Genomic DNA, 21435 nt, shown 5'->3' with positions numbered 1-21435 from the left:
GTTATTGTTATATTTTTGAGTGTGTTAAGCCCCTTTTGAAATAGAAATCAACTTTTTTTAGATTTATCCGCTCAGACAGGACAAGGGGAAGGGAATGATAATACAGGTGCCATTACTAAACTTACATTACATGCGCTGATGCTCATATCCACACACACACCATCCTGCGGCCAAAGGAATGGAAGTAATGAGCAGGTAAATTGATTAATTGTGTGATTAACCCTGCATGAGCTGCAGATTGGGACATTTCGTCAATCTAAAGGAGCAAATTTGTGACTAAAAAGTAACATCCGATCCAATAACCAGGTCTAATATCCATTTTTCCAATTGGCATTGTGACTTCATTTCAGATGTTACTTATAAGTAACATATATATATATATATATATATATATATATATATATATATATATATATATATATATATATATATATATATATATATATATATATATATATATATATATATATATATATATACACACACACACACCCTGCATGGGATGTACCACCGGACCATAACTGAAGTCATCCTGCCAGTTTAGGAACAAACCCTGAGCACCAGAGCAATTGAGGCTGAGATCTACCACACCAGACAAGACCCAAGGTGTAGGCTGTGCAAAGAGGAACCTGAAACAATCCAGCACATAACTGCAGGGTGTAAGATGCTGAAGCAGGTAAAGCATACATGGAACGCCACAATAAAATGGCTGGAATAAAATACCCCTTTTGCTATCTTAGATGACCCCACTCTTGCATTGACGTGTTCTCCCTACCATGACAAAGGTGGATAAAGGTGGAAAGATTTCATGTAATCCATGGACACCAGTGAAGATCACGAATCACTGAAGAAAAAAGGTTCAGCGCACTGTTTAGTGGGTCTAGATGACCCAACTCCCAATGTTAAAGTGCCTAGGATAGCACAAGGGTTATAGGAACATGTGTGCAGAATATGGACTGGAAACCCCAAGGTCAAAATGGGAAACACCTCCGAAGGGGGTAGAGAATGAGAGGGCAAAGATCCTGTGGGACTTCCAGATCCAGACTGATAGGATGGTAATGGCGAACCAACCAGACATTGTAGTGATGGATAAAGAACAGAGGAAAACCGTTGTGGTGGATGTGGCAGTGCCAAGCGATGGGAACATCAGGTAGAAGGAACATGAGAAACTGGAGAAATACCAGGGACTCAGAAAAGAACTGGAGAAAGCCTGGAAAGTGAAGGTGACAGTGGTGCCTGTGGTAATTGGAGCACTTGGGGCAGTAACCCCCAAGCTAGAGGAGTGGCTACAACAGATACCTGGAAAGACGACAGACCTCTCAGTCCAGAAAAGCGCAGTGCTAGGAACAGCTAAGATACTGCGCAGGACCCTCAAGCTCCCAGGCCTCTGGTAGAGGACCCGAGCTTGGAGGAGAAACCACCCGCGGAGGGTGAGAGGGGCGTTTTTTTAAAATATATTCGTTACAGTTACACACACAGACACACAGACACACACACACGCACATATATATTTATATATATATATATATATATATATATATATATATATATATATATATATATATATATATATATATATATATATATATATATATATATATATATATATATATATATATATATATATATATTGATGTGCAGAATCAAATATTACAAACAAAATAGTAAATAAATACTATGGGAAAGTGTAGCTTTGTACGTTTTTCTTAAATAAAAAAATAAGCAAAAGAATAATGAAATAAAACTACTTTAAATGGAGCTAATTACAACCAGTCTCAGGTGTTTTTATCTTAAGCCTATTTCAAGATGAACATCCTCTGTTTTCTCAGTTTTTTTTTCCTATATATTTTTGGTTATCTTTTGTGATATGGCTTTATTTTGACAAACTTTCTTACAATGCTTGCCAAGCTAGTAGATCAAAAATGCCCTTTGGTATATTTATTTCGAGTAAATATTTATTTTAAGGTATTTGTAATTGAAAAGTTTGCTAATAATATAGGAGTTTTTAAGTTTTCAAGGCAAAAATCCTCAGAAATTCTCGTTCTTTCTTAACGAACTACACTTCCCGCGGGTACTGAGGCAGAGGCAGCTACGGGTGCCCGGATGGATTTGACAGGCAGACACGTTGAAAACGGCACAGCGAAGCTGGGGCGCTCAGCAGACAGAGAGCTTCAAACGCAGAGGCGCACGGTCGATATTCGCCTCCCGCATTCTGGGGAGTCCCGAGGCTGTCAGCAGCAGCGCTGCGCGGGGCTTCAGCGCGGGCATGTCAGTGCCTTCAGCGGGAAGAAGAAGATTGTGACAGAACCTCCTTTTTTTTTTAAATGTTTTTTTTTTCACCTTAAATTGCCTCTCTTTTTTTTCTTTCTTTCGCGTTGTGGGTGCAGAGATTGATGTGAGGGTTTTCTGTTGAGACGGTGGCGCACGGCGGAGAGCAGGGGCAGCGTTGCCACTGAAAGTGGGAGGACACTTGCTCCTCCGACGCGGGGAGCTCGCATGACGGGGAAATGCTGCTCGCCAGCGGCTGCGTGACCCGGGTGAGAAGAGGAGTGAGCACCGCCACCAGCCAGCGCTGACACCTCCAGCGCGCAGCGGGAGCACCCCCCCCCTCCCCTTCTCCTCCATCAGACTTTCCCTCCCGGTAAGTACGCCTTGTATGCATATCATAAACCATTATTTAAATCCCACTGTTGACTATTAAGACAGCTGTGCAGCACACATCTGTCTGCACTTTCCTCTGTTTTTTTCTCCAACACAAACCCGGTTGCGCACTGCTCGTGCTGCTGGGTCATCTTGGCTTAACTGTAGGCATGCAGCGTGTGTAGTTACAAATGAGATGATGATACACACAAAGACGCACACACAGACACACAAACAAACAAAAGCCCACTTGCGCAGTTTGGTTGAATTAGCACGCAGAAAACCTTGTAAATCCCCACCTGTTTTTTTTTCCTCCTTCTTTTCCTCCAATGAGAATTTTTGGCGTTTTTATCACCCTGTTGATAAGGCAGCAGCACACACCTTTTTCTTTTTTCATTTATCTGCTGTCTCCACAGGGCTTTACCTGTGGAGGGACTTTTCTGATGCAGAGCAGTGACACCTTGCAGATGTTTGGGCTGTGAGCCCAAACCCCTGTTGGTGGACTGATATTTGCAGACCTGAAGAGCTCTTTGGGTCTGCATGGCAGAAATCAGGCAGCAGCACATCCTGCAGTGGCAGCAGAGCCGGTGTCGTGGTCATTATCAGTACCTCTGTGTGGTCCGAGGAGGGGGAAGGAGAGGGATTAGAGGAGTCCACATCAGTGGCAGCTGACCACCTGAAGGCCCCTAAGAGCAAGTGCTGGGATGCAGGTGGCGTTAGTATGCAGAGTGCTGCTCTGTCTGCCTGTCTGTCTGTCTCACACAGACAGTCTCACGCTCTCAGCCACTGATTGAAAGCTGAGTTTTCTCATTTGCAGCCCCCACTTGGACATGATGTGAAATTTCAGCACTGTGAGTGGTGGAATGAAAAGGAAATGGTCTTTCCTTGGCATTCAGCCTCTGACTGAAAGACTTGTCTTAAACGTGTTGTCGTGCAAAAGTGTGGGTCTGTATGTGTCACAAACAGAGAGAATGTGAACATATAACAGCTTAGGCCTATTGTGCTTTCTACCTGTGTGAGTGGGGCTAGTTGTCATAGCAACGGCCTTGTAGCTCAGTTGATGTTCCTCCTGTCCTCATTGGCAGGGTCAGCACACCTAGCACATCTCAGATCTGTGTGCGTGCGTTTGCACGAGGACGCGCACACTTGCCAAGTGCGTGCGGGGAGCATACCTTTTGTTTGCACATTGCTGCAGTTTGTAGGCGTGTTGGTTGACGGCACAGCCAAGCCGAAGTGTGTGTGTGTGTAACTATGTGTGCGTGCTTTGCAATGTCACAAAGATACACTCTGCTGATATGACAGCCAACAGCTCAACCAATCACCTGTTTCCTCTCTCTACCAATCAGCATGTCAGGTTGCTGTAGTCAGACGCCCTCTTGATATGGACGTTGTCATGGCGATAGGAAAGATGGACTACAACATATATGTGTGCACACACATATACACACACACACTTTTTTGGACGTCCTGTGATTTCCTTTGTAAAGTTCTCAATTGAATTCGTGATCATGCAACCTGTTGAATCTGGAGGTTTGTTTTAACTCATCACAGAAGAGGGGGAAGTTGGTTCACCCTTAGTGCCCCAATCTAGACTCTATTTATCTTCTTTTGGCTTAAATAACATCAGTTAACCCCAAATACAGTAACAATAGAAATCAAAAAGAACATTTTTCCAGTGCTTATCTTCTCAAAATGCAAGAAAAACAACCTTCAACTAAGCTTCCCTGTTGATTTACCGCCCAGCTTCCATGCACTCACTGCTGGCTTTGTGAGCCTCACCCACCACTCTGAATATTCACAAAAGAGAAATATCACCCCTTCTTTTTAACAAATACAACAGATTCAAATTTTTTCAGAACTTTAAAATCGTCCCGAACATTGCAGAAATTGATTTCTGGTGCAGTTTCCAGTCTCCACACAGGAGAAGAAGTTGGTTGAGCTTTCTTAAGGATACGCCTTAGCTGTCAGCAGATGGCTTGGAGAACACAGTGAGGATTATACTGCAGTGCTGTTAAAAAAGACAAAGATTTTTTTTACATATTAACCTCTTCTTTTTCTCCTAATTGAAACTATATTTTTGAGTACATTAACACTTTCGATGTTTGCTGCAACTCCTAACAAGACTAATTAGGTATTTTTTGACCCGGATGTTAGGAATTCTGTTATTTTTCCCGTATTAATTTAAGTCACCTGAAGTGAAATAGATTTTCCCACAAGCAGGTAAATGTGGCTCCACTCCCACACACACACTTGCACACAAACACACAACAGCCATTTAGCATTAGTGTGAGCTGTGTTTGTATGCTCCATTCTGTCACCTCCCACACGATACATTCATAAAACGGCTCCTCCGCGCCAAAGGCAGTGACTCAAAAGAAGCGCCCCCCCCTCGTCTCTCAATTCCTTCAGCCTCCTCTGCCCCCATTCATCACTCTTTTTTTGTCATTCCCTTCCTCACCTTCTTCTTCTGCCTCCTTCCTTCCCCTTCCTGTGTGTCCTTCCTCACCTGGCTTCTCTTTCTCCTTGTCTCCCTGACTAACACCCCCCCCCCCCCTCCAAGTGAGGCTGGTTGCAGCCGGTTTGAGTCTGACAGCAGAGAGGAAGAGCCGACCTCTCACCTCTGGAGGATGGAGCGAGGCAGGAGGAGAGGGATGATGGAGGGCAGCGGGATGGATGGAAGGAGAGTGAAGCCGCGAGAGGTCAAAGAACAGGAGAGATTTGCAAAGGCACTGGAGGGGTGGTGTGGGGGGGTGGGGGGTGGAGGAGGGCTAGAGATAGGACAGAGGGGTCAGGGAGGAGAAAAAGTGATAAATGAAGACGGAGCAGGGAGGTGGAGGGGAAAGGAGGGATAGATGGAGCGCGTGAGGGGATGAGAGAAAAAGAAAGACGGAGTGTGAAGCTGCTGTGTACCTCCCTAACAAGCTGGACAGAATCAGCTCAATTATTAAACAGGGGCGAGAGATGGGGAAAACACGCACACACACACACACACACACACACACACACACACACACACACACACACACACACACACACACAAGCATCTCCTCTCACTGTCTGGTAGTCAACACACACCTGCTGGCACACACACACACTCACACCAATTTGCAGACCATTACACCTTACAGTGAGTTTGATTCTTGTGAGCGTTCGTTTTTGTTTGTTAGAGTTGTGTTGTGAAAAAATATGTCTGGGTATGTGTGTTTGATAACAGTGAGTCAGAGGATAAGCAGAGAACCCCCTTCCCACCCACCCCACAAAAACGCACACACACACACGCACTGCAAGCTAATTTGACTTCAGTGCAGTTTCTGTGTTCCACCAGCGTGGCTTCAATGTCGTCCCATCAATATGAGCAGATAATCAGAGCACTAAGGGGTCTGTCTATAAATCCCAGCCGTGAATACAGTTTTCACTCTACCTCTCCTCTGCCTTCCTCCTCATCCTTCTCCATCCTCGCTTCTGCTTCTCTTTCTTCTCTCCTTTTTCCCTCCTTCTCTGAGGAAGTGTCTGCCCCCAAGGGACGAAGAGAATCGCTACCTTCCAGGAGAGATTGTGTGTGTGTGTGCGCGTGTGTGTGTGTGTGTGTGAGAGTGAGAACACACTTCCTGAGAAGGAAAGGGAGTGAAACCAGGGGCTGTGGAGGGGGAGGAGAGAGGAGGAGATACGAGGGAAAGACAGAGAGTAGTCAAGAAGAAGGGGGAAGATGGATGAATGCACTGCGCACTGTGTGTGAGAAAGAGGGATATGGAAAAGAGATGCAGGTAGAAGGAGAGACAGAGGGATGGAGGGGTATCTTGTTCTCTCAGCAGAAGTCATCATTCCTTAGAGCGGTCACAGATGTGCTCCTGCCTCATTGTGTTGGAGTCTGAACGTGTTGCTTCGCTCAGACTCGGGGGGCCAAGAACTGGAGGGGTAGACTGGAGTGGCGTCGGTGTGCGGCAAGAGGTGTGCATGTTGAGGTTGTGGCTGATGAGCTGTCAGTTCCTACAGTTGGAATGCTCACAAGGCGGCCATTGTTGTTCAAACAGCCAGCAGTCTTCTCCTTGGCAACGGGCACTGCTGCAGCGTTTCCCACAGCAACTGTGGAACAGGAGTACGGAGGGAAGAGGAGGAGTCAGGAAGTCAGGGCCGCTGCACAGAGGCCCCTCTCCAACACACTGGCCTCAAGGTCTGAAAGCACGCCAGGGTCCAAGCATTCGACTCGTGCGTCGGACAGCACATGTGCTTTTAAAGTGGTGTGTGCTCTGTTTGCACCTAAAATACTTGGTCAGGACCTCCTGTGCTTGCATGTGTTTTCAGTTGTTTCAAAACACATCCCCGTGTGTCGTTCTTGTGCACACATGTGCTCACTCCTGTTCCCAGCTGGTGCAGTTGGTCACATGACCTGCGTGAGGACTGAGCCTGCCATCAGCAGCGCCAGGAAACTGCCTGCAGGAGAGGTGGGGTGGGGGTGGGGGGTGTCGGAGGGGACTGAAGATGCAGGAGGGGTTGCTGTGTTGTTGTTGAGAAAGTTGGAGTTGGAGGGGGCGGCGGTTTTGGAGGGATCAGAGGGGGAGCAGTGAGTAAGACAATTGGTGTGAGTCTGAGGAAGGAAGGGGGTATTACTGCTCTCTTGTCCTAAAATAGCATTTATGTAAAATGATAGGAAAGACAGGTCGACCGCAAGAGTGGGGGTGTGGGAGGTCCTGATTTTACGTTAGGAGCTACTTCTTCCCGTCCCCTGTGTGCATCCTTGGCTGAGCTGCCAGTGGATCTGCTCCGTGTGAAGTCTGAGCGTCTGTCTGCCTTTTTTGTTTGTCTGCAAATGTGTGTTGATCTCTCCGTGTGCACGTTTGTGGTGCGTGCGTGAGCTTGCTCTTGGCAGGAGATGCAGCACACACACTGATGATGGAGATCATTAGGAATTTCCTGCAGCTGGGGAGGTAGTGGTAGTTTTCTCAGGGTGGGGGGGGGAGGGTGGCTGAGCGGGGAGGTCAGAATGAAGGAGATTGTGGATGGAGGGGATGAGGTTTGGTTGGTTACTTTCTGATGGACAGCAGCTCAGAACCACAGCTCTGAGACAGTTTAAGTTGGAAGAAAATGCGCATCAAGGCCGGATGTGGAGCTAGAATTTGGATTGTCCCATTTGAGGTCCTGTAGTTACAAAACAGTGCATGTTGCAGTATATGTTGCAGTATATTCTTCCACCGAATCTAACCCACTTATTCTACAAAAACAAAGCAAAATAATAGTTGAAAAGGATCTGGTTGATTGAGTTGACTGGTTTCTTCTGTAATGCAACCCAACACCAGGCAATTTTTTAACCTCAAAATATATCCACAACAATGTGCATGACACAGCACTATCAGAAAATAAAACAGCCTATCGGTAAGGGGAGGAATTGTTGCCTAATGCTGTGTACACATTTGTCACGCAATCAAGAACACGCTAAACAGGCATTCATAAACACGCTTTTAGCATACAGTGTTCACACTGGACTGTCACTAACCAATACTTGCGCAGTTGGAAGAGCCTTGATGTGAAATGTCGAAGTGATGCAAATCTTGCGAATCTCGCTCAAGGTTTTTTCTTTCACAGCTCTATTCCGATGTATGAAAGATTTAGTGTCGCAATTATTAATTTCTTCTTCACAATCCATTTTTAAACGGTTGGCACTTTTAGGAATTAAAAAGGACGGCATCCATACGTCACAACAAAGTCTCTGATTGAACTAAGTTCAACTGGTTTAACTTTCAATGGTTCGTAGAGCCTGAAAACAGACGTAACGACCCATTCAATAAAAAAAAATCATGTTTTTGTTGTTTTGAACATGTTCTTGGTAGCATTTTTCTCATGATGAAGGACATAAATAAAGTAATTAAATAGTGATGCATCAGTTGCAGTTAAAAAGCTGCTGTTTTAAAAAAAGCAAAAACTGAAATGCCTTCTGATGGATCCACTTATAGACAAATAGATCCATGAACGTCCTCATTTTCCATGTCTGAGCTGGCATCTGGGTCGAAACTGAACGGCTGGATAGCTCCAATATTGGTTGCCATTTTTGTTGCACTGCTAGTGTGAACTTGGAATTGTGAGAGGCTGTAAGCTAGCGGGAGAGAATGTAAACAAAGGGATGATTAGTCGCCCTCCCACACACAAATCAGAGGCGAATTTCTGATGAATTTCAGACGCTCTGGAGAAAATATGTCTTAAGAAAACGACTCAGGCTTTTTGATTTTCGCTAAAAATGGCATAACGACAATTAAAAGACCACTGGAAACACTTTTACCATAGATACAAATATATTTGGACTTGCGTACCGGAGCATAAACGTGAGAGTTTTCAACGTGAAAACCTGCAACGTGCATTTAAGTTCATTTATATAGACTTTTCATTGGATGAGGTCCCTTGAATGCGAGTTTCCTAGCCCTGTATGCATTTAAATGAAATAACACACAAAAGCAAGACAGTTTCAGGCAATCCAGATACATTTCGTACAAAAACATGTTTAAAATAAAAAGGAAGAGCTACATCTGATTAAAAGAGAAAAAGGTTTTACTAAAGAAGATATGAAAGGATAAAGAAAAACTAAAAAGTAATATAAAATTCATTTCAACATTTCCCAAAGTCTCCTCTAAGTTGCTGTCGGTATAATTGAGACTTCTATGTTTTTTTATTTTTTTTGTTTGCACCTTTGAGCAACTCTGACAAAATGATGCAACAGCTGTGGGTTCTCAGGCGCCTCGACTCCTCACCCCATACATTTAAAGTTTACAACCCTGTCATCTATTTGTGCACCGTCCTTAACCTTTTAAGGTGCCGCTCCTCCACATTGTTCTTCATATAAAGTTTGACTGTCAAAACAGGTTGATGTAGTTGAAGGGAACAACTTTTCCTTAAAATTTCTTACAGAACTTTGGAGCTTTTCTTTTTCCTTTCTACCTCTGTTGTAGTTTAAAGTTTTTAATTCATTTATCTTTTTCTCAGAAGACTCTCGAAAGGTTTGATGCGATTGGAGCAGGAGGTGGATGTTGCATCAGGGTTTTAGGTGGTTTGGAGGAACGACACCACTGATGCTAGCTGCATTTCCGCGCAGTGTCATTCAGTCTCTGCGGACCCCCTGACCCACTTCCCCCTTCCCACCTTTTCCTCTCTTCTGGCCTCACCTCGCACACACTTTTGCTATCTGTCTGTCCCCCGCCCCCCCCATCCTCTTTCTTATCTGTCTAACCCTCTTGGTAGAGACCCCCCCCTTTTCTCCTCACCCCCTTCTTTTTTTCCTCTCTCCTCTATGCCCCCCCCCCCCCCCCCTCATGCTGTTTCACTGCTGCTGCCTGTCTCTTAGCAACAACTGCACACCCGTTAGAGCTCACTGAGTGCTTTTTACAAACACACCCAGGAAGACACACACTACCAAGCACACACGCACACACACACACACACACGTGTGCACAAGTAAAGACATGCACGTACACACAAGGTCTACTTCCTCATTGAGGATTTCTGCTGGCAGGCCTGGGAGTCTGCAAGTCTTTGTGCCAACAAGGTAGATATGAAGAAAGTAGATGTGCCAGAACAACTACAATGTACAGAGTCATTGTGCCCCCCTCCCTCAACTGAACACACCAGGACAGTCTCCCAAACAGGAAGCTGTCCTGAACACCCTAACGCGTACTCTGTGGCATGTCACCTCTTCTTATGTGCGCACATGGAAAAAACTTTAAGAAAGTTAAACATTTCCCAAGATCAAAACTGATCAAGCAGTATTCTTTGGAGAGCTTCTCTTTGTGAAGCTGTTTCAACGGATCATCATGTGGGAGCAGAGCACACCATCGGCCGCATTCACCAAGACAATGCTGCACAACTGTGTGTTCCCGAGCCTCAGAGCCATCCACAGCAAAATGCACCAAAACACGTATGATTATATTGCGATGGCGGCTGATGGATGCCAGGAGGAGTGTTTTGCTCAAACAATGAATCATGGCGGGATTGATTGGCTCGAATCGAAACCCTGTCAGGATGCCCCCCGCGGAGCTCAGGAGAGGGGCATTTGCATGTGTGTCTTTGTTTTTGTGTGTGTCCGTGCACAAGTGCATCCGCGTGTGTGTGCCGTGTCTGTCTTTATGTGTAAATCAGTGTGTGGGAGGATGAAGCTGCGGGGGTATATTTGCATGTGTGTGCTGGTATGTGTCGCTTGTGTGTCTGGGAGTGACAGTGTGTCCTCTTATGTGGAAGCACATGTGATGCGATGTTTAATTAAAGCATGTGCTCCTCTCCGTCTCTCACAAAGTGGTCAGATGAAGCCCTAATTAATGAATCCTGTTAATTAGACCGTAGAGAAAGTGAGAACGGGAGAGATGGGAGTAAGGTGGTGGGCATGAAGGGGGGAGAATGGGTGAGGGGTTAAAGAAATGTGTGTAGTGTGTGTGTTAGGCTCCATGCTTGTCTGTCCCAGTTGTGTCATTCCTCAGAGCAACAGAGGTTACTCCACTTCATGTGTGCAGACCCAAAACTCTCCCACTCTTACTCTTTATCCTCCTCTTCAACTTTGTCTCCTTCCTCCCCAAACTGTCCGCCTCTGACAATCCATTCAATATTGATTATTCCCCGTTTTTTTCTTTCACTTTCTTGTGCTTCTTCTCACCTTGTCAGCGTTCTTCTCCATTCATTCAATCCCTTCTTTTCTCCCCCTCCTTTTCCTCATCGTTTTCTATTTCTTTCTCTTGCTCTCCGTCCTCTTTTCCTCCCTCCTAATCAGAGCCATATGTTGGAGAGGGAGGCAGAGATCTGACAATGGATGTAATTTTCCTGAATGTGGAGTGCGTGCTACAGTGCTGGAGCCAGCATTTCTGTTTTCAAATGTAGCAGGCGTGTTCGTGTTTGACCAGCTTGCAGTCACATGCATCTCCACGTGGTCCAATTATTAAAATAAAAAATCAAACTTCTTTCCTTTTTTGAGTGACACAGAAGAGGTGTCTCTCGTCTCCTTTGGGTTTCCTTTACATTTTCAATCACTCCTGTCTTTGTGTCACCTTCATCTGTTCATCCTTTAACACCTTTTCACTCATTGCTTCTTTGCTACCCCCTAGTGGCACTGATCGTTGACACAACACAAACCGATCCAATTAGGTGTTGCTTTATAATAGAGTTTCGATTGTCTGGGCGATTTGTGATACTTTGTGAATTTGTTGATTTTATTGCTGCTATTATTTCATGTAAAGCATGTGCATTGACACTGAATTTTGGCGCAGCTGAAGGTATGTGTCCAAAACAGGCTGCACACAACATGTAAGCCTGTCAGTTCTGATCAACAGCGTAGATCTAAATACAGTTTAACGCCTTTCAAGTCTCATGTTGATTCTGTTAAAAACACATAAACTAAACTGAAATCTTGTTAAAAAAAAAAAATTAAATTAAAATTCAAGTCACTCCTGGAGTTTAGTGATTGCATGATGGGAGATGCAGCCAGCTCCAAAAAACTGGTTCTTGTCTGGCTTGATGCGCGGTCTGACATCATATACTAATCTCCTATTCTCTTTTTCTTTCTGCTCCACCTCCCCACCGTTCTTCAACCCTCTGTCCCTTCCTCTGTCTGTCTTTGTGTCCTTCCTTTTCTTGCCGTAGCAACCATGGGCAAAAGACAGAAGCAGAGGGAAGAGAGAGAAGTATGTGAGCTCTCCACTGCAGTATTGATGACCCAATGATCCCCTGCAGAACAGAGCCAGTCAGGCAGACAGAGTGAGGCTCAACCCAGAATCAAAATCAGTGCCTCAGCCTTTTCGGTAAAAGCATCCGACTGAGCAGGATATGAATGGTAAATGTAATCTAATGTTGTAATGCTGCTGTGTGGGTGGCACAGTTAATAAGACAGGGTGCATTATAGAGTCGGTTTATGGCCTGCTGCCAGATATGGTAACAACTATCTAACAAGTAAATTTCCATCTGGGCTGCAAAAGTTAGATTTGTATGTGCTGGATGTTAACTGGCGTGTAATTTATAGATAGACATGGTTTGGATTCAGGGATTTTAATTCAGCTGAGTGATGTCAAGAAACTTGTAAGACATCCCTGGTTGATTTTATCACCCATTTCTATCCCTAGGTGGGTGAATCTTCTGCTCTTTCCAGCTCTAGAGGACACATTCCTACAGGAAATACTCATTCACAAGATCTGGAAGCAACTTTTACTGTTTTTGCCTTACAACCAACTAAACTTTACACTGAATGAGCGGCCTGTCAGGTCATCTACATCCAGGACAGCCTGGGCCTTCAGTGGGTTGCAGTGAAACCTGGCCTGAGGAGGGGGTCTGTGCAGCGGGGACTAAGAGGCTGGAGTTACCTGAGTTCTGGTCTGAAGAGCTCGTGCTGCAGAGGGAGTTCCAGGATCACTCCTGTGATGGACTGACAGCCACGACTCCAGATGACATTTCCTCCACCCCTCCGTCTGCCCAAGCCAACGGCGTCCATCTGCAGAGGAGGTTTCAGCATGGCACATGCTGGCAGAGGGTGACCGAGACCCATACGACTGCGGAAAGCAACACATTTGAGTACACACCCAAGAGCATGCAAACACACATGGACCCAGACGTGCACGCGCAGGCTTTTCAGCACACAGATAATTTTGGACATATGGAAATTAGCTCACATCCGAGTTCCATAAGCTCAGAAATGACCAAAACTCTCACATCAGAGGCCATGCACACAACCTCATCTCAACCTTTGTCACTTGCACTTGGCAATCATCCTGCCTCCACCAATCAGCTGGCAGGCCCCGCGCGGGTTGAGGAGACAGAGTCCCCCTCGACCCTTTGTCTAGCCCCAAACCCAAACACAGACTCTTCTTCTCTCCCTGCAGAGACAGAAAAGAAATATGCACTCCGCAGCTCTGGCCGTCCTCGCTTCCGCTGTCACCTGCGCAAATCCTCCCGCCTGCGCCGAAGCATAGACGAAAATGAAAAAAAAGAGGGGAGAGATAAGGGAGGGGACAAGGAGGAGGAAATACTGAATAAGAAGATCTGGAGGGTTAAAGAGGAGGCGGTGGCTATTGGTAATGAAAAAGAGCATCCACCTGTGGAGGTTGTTCTACCCACACCTACCTGTCACTCCAATGTTGCTCTTCCTTTATCCACACCTAAACCCGTCCCCAAAGCTCTGCCTAAACCTGGACCCAGACTTGGGCATAAACCAGGTCCTAAATCCAGATGCAGACCCACAGTGAAACCTGCCCATAAACCAGGACCTAAGAGTGTAATGAGACAGCGTCAGGCAGCCCAGGCGATCTACCACCAAGCCGCTCCTCTTCACTCATTTACATCCTCTGGCCCTGCACCTATGTTGACGATTAAGGAAGAACTGGGGGTGTGTCCTCCCAGCAACAGCAGACGAGGACGTTTTGTTGGTGTACGTTTTCCTAATGTTTCTATGCCCTTCTGGTTCATTGTTAAAGACCCACTCCAATGAAAATCGTGGTTTTTGTGTTCTTTCAACATGTTATTGCTAGTGAGGCCGGTTAATAACATAATCGCGTTTGTGGTTCAAGCACCACTTTTGGCATGGATGTACCTTAGGATCGCCTCTTTCAGAAAAGCATGCTAGCCACAAGAAATCCCAAAATAATAATAATATATATGTAACATAACATTAATAGTATTCTGTAGGTAAAATACTGCATTTTGTGCATTAACAGTCCATGTTGGGACTGGGGCAAATAGAAGTTGAATATTTTTGCAACAATTAAATGTATGGATTTTTCTCGTGGCTAACATGCCTTTTTGGAAAGAGGGGATACTAAGGTACATCCATGCTAAATTTGGTGATTGTACCACAAAATGCACGATTTATCTAAAAAATTGACCTAACCAGCTCTGCTAAAAGCATCTCTCTCTCTCTCTCTCTCTCTCTCTAGGATATTTTTAATTTAAATTTGCATTTGTATATTATAGACATGCATGGATGAAACTTGTGTTTTTGGTATTTTTAACATGTTCTTGTGACATTTTCTCCTGATGGAAGAGATGTTTAAAAGAAAATCAAGATTAAGATAGGATATCTGAGTAATTTTTATTCAAATTTATTGTGAACCAGGAGCAGATGAAAAAATGCTGTTGGAAAAAAACCTGTAGCTGTGACTTAGGTGGTTGGGTTATGAGGGGCTGTAAGCTACCTGGAGAGCATGTTAACAAAAGGATGATGGGAAATGAGGCCAGGCTTACTCTCTGGCAACATTCCCTTCCACAACTAAGATGGGAGTTTCTAATGAACTACTGGTGCTCTATAGAAACTATGTAAAACAAAGATATTTTTTATTTATTTTTTCTTAAAAACAGCATAATCATAATTAGAAGAAAACTGAGAATGCTTTTAAAATAGATCAAAAGATAAACGGAGTGGGCCTTTAAAACTATCCGTGCTTTTATGACACAGAAGCATGTAAGTGCTATTTACTCCTGCATTTTTTTAACTGTTTTCTCTGCTTCTCAGGTAAGGAAGATTGTTGTCAAGGTGCCACGCATTCCTGTGAGCTTAAGCCGCAGACAGAAGAGCTACAAAATTTCCAACGTGGAGACAGTAACAGGGGTGGAGAAAAGTAACGATAGCACTCTAGAGGGCTCTGACGCAGTCCGAGAGCCAACTGCTCTTCTTCGCATGAAGAACAATGGAAAAAGTGTTATGGTGATGTTCCCCCCTGGAGAACTGCCAGTTATTCTCAAACGTAGGAGAGGGAGACCGCCCAAACAGCCGGTGCCAGGAATTCAGGTGGAACCTGCAAACCCGGTGGTAGCTGGTGCTTCTGGAGAACAGCCTAAAAAGCCACGCAGGCGACGTCGGACTAAACTCCCACTTCCTTATCCATCCTATGTGAACGATACAAATGATGTGAAAATAGAGTATGGGGATGTCCTCTCCAAGCTGGCGTTTTTAAACCGCCAGCCTCCGACCACCGGTCGCTGCTCCCCTCCTCGCTGCTGGACACCCAGTGAGCCGGAAAGCTTTCATGTCCCTTTGGAAAACCCAGGAATATCCACCCTGCTTCACAGACTCACTGGATATAGACGTCCACGAGGCAGCAGAGGAGGTGGCATGGGAAGAGGTGGAGGAGCAGCTGGAAGGATTGGGGGCAGTGAGTGCAATAAAAGCACATTCAGTGACTTTTTTGAATCAATTGGAAAGAAGCGGAAACTGGGCCCACTGGCGGAACATGGGTTGCCCAGAAAAAGGGGGAAGAGTGTTGGTGGAGGAGGGGTGGGGAGGGGAGGTGGTATGGTGGGAACAGAGCTGGGGATTGAAAAAATTGTTAAAAAGAGACGCATGAGAAAAAACGGCGTGCTTAAAGGGGTTGGGATGTCCATGGGGCAAGAGTGGCCCAATGGAGCAGGAGGATGGGGGAAGGAAGAGACTATTCATAAAGAGAAAGGTTTGGGGGGTTTTCAACTCTGCAGATCTTCAAGGGGTGGCTTTTCGTCTTGCGAGGTAGGACTGGGAGGTGTTGACGGCAGCCCAGGTGGAGGCAGAGGTGGGGGACCAGCTGGGGAGGACACACAGGGTCTTTTTGCTGGATATTTTCGGTCGCTGCTCGACTCAGACGACTCCTCTGACCTGTTGGATATCTCTTCCTCACAGTCGGGTCGACAGAAAGCTTCATCTACGTCTGGATATGAGCCATCCAGTCCAGTTGCTGGCCACAGCTGGTCTCCTGCATTTTTGAAGTGGAACAATAAAGGAGCAAGTTCTGGCATTGAGGGGTCAGCTCAGACTTACTGCTCCACAGCCAGGACTCCTTATAGCTATGGAACTATAGCCCAAACATCCCCCACCACTTCAACATATCCCAAATCTACTCCCCCATCACTCTCACATTCCCCCAGTTCCCCCCATCCAGCATCGTATGGTCCCTACACATCGGGCTACTCCTGCTCTTCTCCTGCAGTCCCACAGAGATCCTCAGACTGCAGCTTTGCTTATGGTGGTAAGACCCCCCCTGTCGGTCAAGTTAGTTACTCTAATTACCACGCAGCAGCCAAGCGGGGCTACGGTGGATATCCGTCAGCGAGCCATTCCTCCTTGGTGAGGGGGGAGTCAACAGGACCCACATCACCTGGTGGAGTAGGGTATATGTCATTGGCTAAAGGCAGCTCCTCCTTCCCAGAGACTTACAAGCAGTACAACTCCAGTCAGTGGAGCTACAGGTAACACTTTCATTATAGTGTACTTTTTCTACACTTCACATACAAATATTTATGTCATAAATTCACAAATGAGATAAGGAATTATGATACGAAGAATTCTGACAAATGACTTTCTTCAACTGCCATAGACTTCTGTGTACTGGTTATTTTTTATAGGCTAATATGCTCTGTTTTTTTCTCCAGACACAGTGGATGGCCATTGGACAGCTTTGGGTCTCAGTACCATGGCTTCAGTGAATATGGCTCCAATGAGTCAAAAGACATCCTGGATATTTCCAACTACACCCCCCAGAAGGCCAAGCGACAACCATTTCCAGAGAGCCTGTCGGAGTCCTCATCTGACTCCTCCCATCTTGGCTCCACGGCCACCGTCAGTGCCCCCAGCGCCCCCAGTGTCACATACAAGCAGAGTGAGGTTGCTTCTGTTAGCGGTGAAAGGGGTCAATCAAGCCTGTCAAGCCTAGAAAAGTTAATGATGGATTGGCACGACAGCGCCTCAGGACCATCGTACAGCTGGAGCCAGAATGTCCTTTTTCAAGGTGGGGGAACAAGCAAACCTGGCCGAGGTCGCAGAAAACGCGCTGAATATCTGCTGGAAAAAGAGGGAGGTTCTGGCTTGCATTCTGATTCCCCGTCCAGTCCCTCCCCTACACCTACTCCTGGACCAAAGCGCGGTGGTGTTGGAGGTCGAGGCAGGGGATCTAGAGGGGGAAGGGGAGGTGTATCTTCTTGTCAAAGGGAGCGTCCGTCGGGGTCCAAAGGCAGGGGGAAGGCTGTCACTGCATCAGGAGTCGGACAAGTAGTGTCAGCTGGAGGTCCAGAGGGGTCTGGTCTGTTTCATGAGGGGTTGGACTATTATAGTGGAGATAGTAGCAGCCTTTCTCCTCTGACTACTCCAAACCCTGCTCCACCTTCCAGCTACCTCCAGGAACCCTGTGAGTACCCCTCTCCTTATTCAGCCAACCCCTCCACACCGTCCTCTGAGGAACGATATCCAACTTTATACCCTGGTGAGTCCTGCTCTTCTCTTTCACCAAGTGTCTCATCTCCTCCTTATCCTCCTAAGCCCACTCCGCCTCCTCAGTCTTATCACCTCGCTCCATCTAGGACCTTCTCACCTTCATGCTCCCCCTCACCACGTTTAACTCCCCACTGCAGCACAGCTCTAAGCCCTTCCCATCGTCCCCCTCCCAAAGACCTCCAGTTTTCGCAGTATGACTCCCCCAACTACTGCGGCTCCCCCTACTGGTATGGACAGACATCACACAGCAGCAGCCCCAGCCCTCACTCAAACACCATACCCGTGCATACGCACTCAAGTCCTCATGGAAACACCCATGCTAATTCCCACGCCAGCCCGGCTCCACATCCACAGGCGCACCTGACTCCCAGTGAGACGCATCCACACAGCGCACAGCTGTGTGGACACACGAACATGAGCTCACACACCAACTCACACCTCCAGAGCAGCCTTCTCACCCACTCAAACAGTCAACCCCACCACAACACGCACCACCCATCACATTCACACCCAAACCTTAGTCCTGGCCTGCACTCCAATGCAACCCCTGCTCTTTACGAGGAGCGCAGTCCGCCATCCACCATGACTCCCAACAAGCGGGATCTGACAGCCCATGCCCTGAGTACAGGCCAGGGCCCCTCGCCTCTCTCCCCTTACCCCAAACCTCCTCTGGACCCCTCGACTCACCAGGAGGACGCTAGTGGCTATTCCCTGCCCCATCAATCCTACCAGGGCATAGGACATCGCTACCCCTCCCAGGTGACTCAGGGTGGAGGGGTGTTGTGCCAGCTTCTGGACACAGCCAGTGATGACAGCTTCAGCGTCACCAGCCTGTAACAGCAGGTGAGTGGATATGACAGCATTTAGCATTTTCTAGATAACCATCCAAACCATAACATGCATTGACAGAAAAGATTTAAAGAAGGTTGTTTTTTTTCCAGATCTAAATAAGGGACAAATTACTAACAGGAATTGACAATTAGTGATTAAAATGAGTTTGTTGTCCAATTATTAAAAACAGATAATCTATTATTGACAATAAATTTTTGATTTCAGTAAAGCCACTAGCAAGAACCATAACTTTAAAGTCATAAATTAAATTTTAAATCCAGAATTACAGGAACTACAGTAAATTGCAAAACTTTATGTAAACTATGACATTTTTCCTCAGAATATAAAAACATTTAGGTTTAATTTGTAAATTAATTAAAAGTAGATTGTTTAAGAATATGTCACTTTGGCACTAAAATGTTTAAAAGTCTGTTTTTACTTTGTCCTTTTTTTCGAAACAAAAAAAAACAATAAAAAAAAAAAGAAACACTGCGGCACATCTGGCCAACAGTTTCTGCTTAATGTGCTCTGTGGATTTGTCCACACTAGTGCATGTTTTTGTTTAGCACACTTATCAGCATATCCACCTCTTTCCAGAAGAGATTTTTAAAACTTCACAACACCACAGAATTGACCAATTACTGTACAATATGAACATGTTTGAGTGAAACCAGAAAGATCCCAGTCTTTGATTAAAGGCAGAGTTGAGCATCACTGCGGATCATGCCACGAAGAAATGAATAGAGCAATGAACGAAGTTCAACCTGAGCTCCAATGACACATTTTCTTTAGTGTTTTTGCTCCATTTCATTCAGTTTCCCTTTAGAGATGTGTTTTATTGTTGTTGTTTTAACTTGATCATGTAATTGGGGATCGACAAACTGGTCAGGGAGTGTGACAGGACAGTGGCTTTACGGAAAGGTGTCAATGTAATGTTATTAAATAAAAAAGGGTGATCTGAAGATGATATTGTAAGTTTATAGGAAAAGGTGTGCAACAAAACATCACAAACAAGTTTATTTACCATGTTATCTTGTAGTATCAATAGATGACCACGTCTTTTTTGTTTTAAAATACTGCACTCCAGCCTTTACTGCTATCTTTTTAATTTCTTCTGTCTTTTTCTCTGTGTTTTGACCCCCACCCCCCACCCCCACCCCACAGGTGCGCATCCATTTCAAGCTTTTACAGATTTGCAAACATTTCTTTCTTTTTTAAAGGTGACTTTCTTTGTGAGAGACTGTGAAATGAAGGGTGAGAATTTAGCTGCCAGCTTTGGACACTAAAGCTTTAATTCTCCAGCACTGACAATCAAGATCAACCCACACACCCAAGCATGTACAAACACAATAACACACGCAAAAGATGCATGTGCAGATTAGACAACTACCTAGCCATAAACACATGAAATCAAATGTGAGCACCCTCTGCACTGGAATGAGAGAATGGCCAAGAGGAGCTGACGCACTCGTGGACTAAAGTACTTTTTTTTTGTCCATTTGAGTCTCTCTGTATAACTTGCAGTATTTCACCAAATCTTGCCATTTTTTGTTCTTAAAACTGTTTTTTTTGTTGTTGTTTTGCTTTTATGTGGGTTTTTTTCTGTTGTCTCCCAACTTCCCCTCCTCTGCTAAACCAGCAACCATATTCTGCACTCCGTTCATTTAACTGTCTTGTGCCACAATCGAAGCCGTACCTGAGCCGAAGTACAACTTTTTAAAATACCACGAGCCGAGCCGACGTCCTGCTCTGTGCGCTCCTGTGTCGTGTCTCATACGAGTATGTCTGCTCTTGAAATACCAGCATCTGTACATACAACTCCAGCTACAAACCAGGGGGCCTCTCGTTGCTCCAGAGGCCTGTCATCTATGTGTGTTATGCCGTGGTTTCTCTGCTTTGTGAGGAGGGGGAGGACTGCAGTATGGAGACTCAACATCCTGTGTTTTGCTGTTTTCGCTACAAGGAAAGGAGACATTGATATTACGCAATGGCCCCAAAGAGACTTTTATTTTCTGTGTTTAAATGCAAGACGGAGGACGCATTTTGCGTGACTGCACTGATGCATGTATTTGTGTGCATATTCTCTATCTGTGTGTGTGTGTGTCTGCGTGTGCGTGTGCGTGTGCTAGCCTGTGGGGTCGAAAGGAGTGAAACTCCCAAGACGCCAACATTTTGGCGGGGCCTTGTTCATTTTTTCACTCTCCCTTCTTTTTCTGTGGTCTTGTGTTGTTAGGTGGTTTTTGTGATGAACAAAAAAAAATTGTATATCAGTCTGTTAATATCATGTATGTATCTAAGGTGAAAAATATTTAAATACACATAATGTTCTTGCCATTGGTAATACTGTCTTCTTTGAGCTTTCTTATGAGATCCAGAGCGGTGGAGTGCGTGCCTGCGAGTGCGTGATTTGCAGCCTCCATGAGTTTTGGGCTGTCTGGGACTGAGCAAGCGAGTTCAGTTAAGGACAATGTTTGACAGGGAGGGAAAGGGGAGGGGAGGAGAGGAATGGATGAGGAGTAGAAACTCTGTGCAAGATGTTGGAGGGGGAAGAACAAAACCAGACTGAGAAAATTAAAAAAGGGTGTCGGAGAAGGTTTTTTTTCAAAGGCGCAGAGACAAAAAAGATGCACAAAGCTGACCCCCCCCCCCCCCTCATCCCAATAAAATGGAATAACACTGAATCAAAAAGCAAAAGACGCCGGTGTCTCTGGTCTGAAAGGAAAGGAGTGCTCAAAGCAAAACTTACAGCAAACATTGTACATCTGCGCATTGTGTGC

The 21435-nt window shown here is 45.5% G+C and overlaps 1 protein-coding gene across 3 annotated transcripts; it reads left to right on the top strand.

Moving 5' to 3' along the window:
- Positions 1-2141: 2141 nt before the first annotated feature.
- On the top strand, positions 2142-20999 carry ahdc1 (AT-hook DNA binding motif containing 1). Of its 3 annotated transcripts, none has more exons than XM_011481194.2 (6): positions 2142-2641; positions 12247-12404; positions 12723-14020; positions 15101-16806; positions 16990-18670; positions 19823-20999. In XM_011481194.2, exons 3-5 carry the CDS (start codon positions 12845-12847, stop codon positions 18662-18664), a joined length of 4557 nt encoding a protein of 1518 aa, XP_011479496.1. In that variant the 5' UTR covers positions 2142-2641; positions 12247-12404; positions 12723-12844; the 3' UTR covers positions 18665-18670; positions 19823-20999. The 3 variants fall into 3 exon arrangements, with proteins under 3 accessions (XP_011479496.1, XP_011479495.1, XP_004074397.1); XM_011481193.2 differs by having other exon boundaries at positions 12247-12436; XM_004074349.3 differs by lacking the exon at positions 12247-12404.
- Positions 21000-21435: the final 436 nt, after the last annotated feature.

This window comes from Oryzias latipes, chromosome 11, assembly GCF_002234675.1.
Source record: "Oryzias latipes chromosome 11, ASM223467v1".
Lineage (NCBI taxonomy): Eukaryota > Metazoa > Chordata > Actinopteri > Beloniformes > Adrianichthyidae > Oryzias > Oryzias latipes.
Note: the sequence above shows the minus strand (reverse complement) of the source record. Positions and strands in the feature narration are given on the sequence as shown.